The sequence below is a fragment of the Sphaeroforma arctica genome (genome assembly GCF_001186125.1).
Source record: "Sphaeroforma arctica JP610 unplaced genomic scaffold supercont1.548, whole genome shotgun sequence".
Taxonomy (NCBI): domain Eukaryota; class Ichthyosporea; order Ichthyophonida; genus Sphaeroforma; species Sphaeroforma arctica.
The window spans coordinates 13,856-18,579 of NW_014040010.1; the positions used below are offsets into that span (position 1 = coordinate 13,856).

Sequence of the window (4,724 nt, forward strand, 5' to 3'; positions counted from 1 at the left end):
ATATATATATATATATAACATACATATGTATATATATATATACATAGGTGTGCGTGTATTTATATAATATATATATATATATATATATATATATATATATATACATATATATATATATATATATATATATATATATATATATAAACGTATATATATGTATATATATATAGTATACACAGGGTATAGACAGAAGACCACTCGAATGTAACACAAAGTACATTTACAATGTCAGCCACCACAGCGTATGTATCTTGCACTTGCTGCTTTTTGAGCCATGCTGGACTTGCTACCGCGGGCACTCTAGCGCCATCAATGTTTGCATTATTCGTGGCCGTCATTTGGGAGAGACCTATAAAGAGGCCAGATAAATCGAGGAATTCTGGCCTTGGGAGTTCCGCATAGGATCACTATGGATGCTGATTCAGTGTTCAACACGAATGCTATGCTTAACATTTGCGAAGCTGGGCAGATTTACCGCATTATGTGTCAATAGACCGGCATCAGGGAAATGGAAGAGCAGAGTTTCTCATTCGCACGATGAAGGATTGGCTCAAACGCGAAGTTTCGGGGGACAATGCGGAAGTTGGGTTCAGGGTGCACTCTGTATATGATGTGGTGTGGACTTATAATGCGACGGTGAACTCGGGTACGAGATTTTCTCCGTACTTTCACATGACTGGGCGTACATTTCTGCATGCTCAGCGGGACCAGCTGCAGGAGCGAGTACTGGAGGAGGAGTTGACGGAGCGTGGCGCTGAGGCTGTGGTGCGTGATGCTGTGGCCGTGCAGCGTGATCGGCGTACGCAGGAGTCTCAACGTACAGTGGCTGATTTGTAACGTGTGGACGTGCCAGCTTTTGTTGAGGGGGATTGGGTTCGTTATAAAATACGAGAGGTGCAGGTCACGCTTTGGCTGCACGATATGATGTCCCAGCGAAGATTGTTGAGGTTCTACCGAACTTGAAGTACGATGTAGAGGTAGCGCCTGGAGTTGTTCGCCCGTATATGATAGATGAGCTCAAGGCGCATGTTCAAGGGATCGATATGCCGCCACCGGGAAAGCAGAAAGCTGTTCGCTACCGGCCGCACGGGGAGTATGAACTGTGGTTGACGTATAGGTCTCCGATGAAGGAGATGACACATGAGTACCGGCAGGAGATTGGTCATCGGTTGAGGCGCACGCCGATGGCTTGTCGATGGGCGGACGCGAAAAGTTCGGTGTGGGCAGATGGGAAGGCTTTTGTGATAGAGCACAGACGGCTATTGCATCGGCTCCATTTCACCAGGCTCAGTTGCACGAGGATCATGAGAAGATTCTCGTGAAGCATTTTTCTATTGAGCTCTCGCAGCGGTTGTATCGGTCGCAAGTCATTGTTTGCCTGAAGTTTGCGAGGGAGTCTACGTTTCGCAATCGTATGTTGCGCAAGTGGGGTATGCTTCCATTGACGTTGGAAGGTATCGAGATTCCGAGGCAGTAGTTAGTGCGGCGTGCGACGTAGTTAGTAGGACGGCATAGTAAAAATGTATAGGCTGAGACTTCCTTGACTGTGGTCAGAGGGAGAATGTGGCACCATAATAATTTACCCAATATATATATATATATATATATATATATATGCATAGTTTGATTATACACGAATACGTGCATATAAACATGTGTATGAATGAACATATATGCATACGTGTTCCCCTATTTGCCATTTGTCTTACCTGCGGCGTTGCGGGTTCCGATCGACCGCCGCAAGCCGTAATATCCACGTGCTTCTGGAGCCTACCATATTCAGCACGGTTGTCGATTTGTGAGGGATTTTCGAATTTATGGTGAGAAAATATGCGTGTTCAGACAACATCCCAAAATTATTTTTGGGCAGCAGATGCGGTTAGGTTATGTACTATCTTCGCATGTTAGGAGAGTCACTTGCAACTGACGTCTGGTTTCATTCATCCGCAGAACCATTATTACACAATACACACAGCTGCAGTTATGTTAAATTAATTACCGATCAATCGAGAACATCTGCATGTGCCACCCAGATATCAGGCACAGTGCATATCTAGCTCAGCAACAAGTTTGTTGTCACCTTTTGTTTGCTATAGTTATATGTGCACCATTCACGAGTAGAGGTCTAACGTATTCAGAAACGGGCGATGTAGATGAGTACAGTACACCGTTTGTACTCCGCCATGCCGTGTAAGTTTATACATGTGTAGGTTACCTTTCTATCTACATAACGCTTTACATCCGAATCCACAAATTTCAGTGAAGATTCAAAACACGAACACAAACACTGCCTTTGCAACAACCGGTGCTCCGTGTTTGAAGGTGCTAATGCGCAGATAAGAATGGGGTTGTGCGGGATATCCCGTAGTACGTATTGCAGCAACTGTATCTGATAGGATATCCGTTCATATAGAGCCTGGAACGAATTGCACTGCTGTCTTTAACGAGATGTTTCAATATCACAATACAAGAAATCTATCAACAAGCTACGTTGGGCGTCCATTGGTAAATACAGAGATGCATCATAAGACAAGCACGACAAACAGACTGACATTGGACAAAACTTCACTCTACAAGGAAACAACTGTTTGTATACGTGAAATGGTATATGCAAATAACATCTCATACACTACCTTATGCACAAGAACGTCAAATGACACATCCGCATAACACCACATTTACCACCTCAACCACAGGAGACGTACCGTGCGTCTGACTTGAAATAGTCATCGAAGGCGGCGTTACGGAACAAATCAATCAGCTGACTCACTTCATCCCACACTTCGGCACCCACAGAGGCACTTCTGTTGACGCCGCAAACCCCCGCCACAGCTGGACGTCCAGTTATATGACCTTGGGAATCTGGACTTGTTGATAGTGGGATAGTTGGTAAGGAACTAGCTTAGTTCATTTACCTGAGATGCACATTGGTGTAGCAAGATATATGCGTAACATAAGTTGAGTTTGTTTGACTGGGATGCACATTGGTGTAGATCGATGTATGCGCAACATTAGTTTGGTTTGTTTGAATGGAATGCACATTGGTGTAGGTAGGTAGATATGTGCGCCACATTTTATAGAGCTATGCACCTATACTTATGGTGAGGTGTCGAACAAGCCAGAATTATGTGTATATGTATGTGACTATACGTATGTGTATGTATGTGTCTACCAATTTGAACCATATTTTGGGCCGAAGAAGCGTATTTCAAAAGTCTTCACTTCAAACTTTGAGGGTTTTAGCCTTGTTATCCTGCCGTGTAATCTTTTCTTGGCCTCGTAGTCTTGAGCCAATGATCAGACTGCCAGCGAATGATATGATCAGACTGCCAGCGAATGATGCAGTGTACAATTAGAGTATGAGAACAGAACTTATAGATATTATTAACACACCAACGACTACTTTAGAACCCAAGCATCCATACAACACAAATAAACACAACACGTACCTGCTAGCCACTCTTCCAACTGTCCCACTCGTACACTTGACAATTGCCCGTGCCAACACAAGTACATACACACCCTTCACCACTTATACAAGACACGCACACGCACAATCACACATCGCAATGCAAACACAGCCGTATTATCACTCTCATACAACTCAAACACAAACACACAGATACGTTCATATTTTTACCGTTCATGTGACATACACAAACACACGAATACAACCATATTGTCATTACTCATACACTCAGATAAACACGCAGATCTATTCATATTCTCACCACCCATATAACATACACAATTAGATATATAACCATATTATCATTAATCATACTGCACACGCCAAATGCACAGGTATGCTCATATCCTCATCACTCAAATAACACGCACAGACACATAAATACAACCATATTGGCATTACTCATACTACACACATACAAACGCACAGATTCATTCATATTCATATCGTCAATATAACACACAAACACACAAATACAACCATACTGCTTATTCCTCCTACAAAACACACGCAAACACACAAACACACAAACATATCCAGGTTGTCAGTACTCATTCTACACATAAACAGTTCTCACCATTCAAAATATTTTCCAGTCCTATCATAATACCTGAGTAGAAAAGCAATATTACTCGTAAAGCGAGCGGTGTTCATGTGTACATACTGTGCCGAGTAAATATTGGAACACGCAAGTAGTTTTGCGCACTCCGCATGATTGCCATGATGCCTTTTACAATAAAGATATTATCGAAGTTTTCTTCTTCTTTATGTTAATATCGAGTATTTATTTATTTTGTGGATTATCTAGAAATCCTTCGACATGGTCCTTCACACGCCATCATCATCTTCCAGATGATCGAACACCTTGTGGATGTTTTCACTGGGGTCACCCATGTCTATTAGCCGCTCCCTCAATGTGGCCCGTATGCAGCACCCTGACTCTGGTGCTCAGGTAGCTCCTTGTGCTTGGGCCTGAGCTGCCATGAGCTGGACCTCCTTCTTCTGCAGGCGCCGGACAATCCTCCGAGCTTATAGGAGGGGCGAGTGGTTTAGGGTCTTCATCTTCTCGAAGATCTACGCGCCTGTCAGCAAACGACAGGGTCCGTACCTGAATGGTGCAAGCGTGTGCCAATTAGCGACAGTGTCTGTATGCGAACGAGTTACAGGCTGATATATAGTGCAGGGACACACTAAAGCATAGTTCATACGCACAACTTACAATCTTCTAGGCGCATGTTGACACGCGGGTCATGTG

At 43.4% G+C, this 4,724-nt stretch overlaps 2 protein-coding genes across 2 annotated transcripts in view; one reads left to right on the forward strand and one right to left on the reverse strand.

Moving 5' to 3' along the window:
• Positions 1 to 392, reverse strand: part of SARC_07160 (hypothetical protein) — a gene marked incomplete at its 3' end in the record, with an annotated part of 764 nt that extends 372 nt beyond the window's left edge. Inside the window, exon 1 of the mRNA XM_014298910.1 lies at positions 225 to 392. Within this exon, the coding sequence (XP_014154385.1) occupies positions 225 to 338 (114 nt within the window). The 5' untranslated portion in view covers positions 339 to 392. The remainder of the gene's footprint in view (positions 1 to 224) is intronic.
• Positions 188 to 1,583, forward strand: SARC_07161 (hypothetical protein). Its single transcript, XM_014298911.1, has 2 exons — positions 188 to 817; positions 934 to 1,583. The coding sequence occupies exons 1-2, from the start codon at positions 538 to 540 to the stop codon at positions 1,320 to 1,322; spliced, it is 669 nt and encodes a 222-aa protein (XP_014154386.1). The 5' UTR covers positions 188 to 537; the 3' UTR covers positions 1,323 to 1,583.
• The last annotated feature ends 3,141 nt before the right edge of the window (positions 1,584 to 4,724 follow it).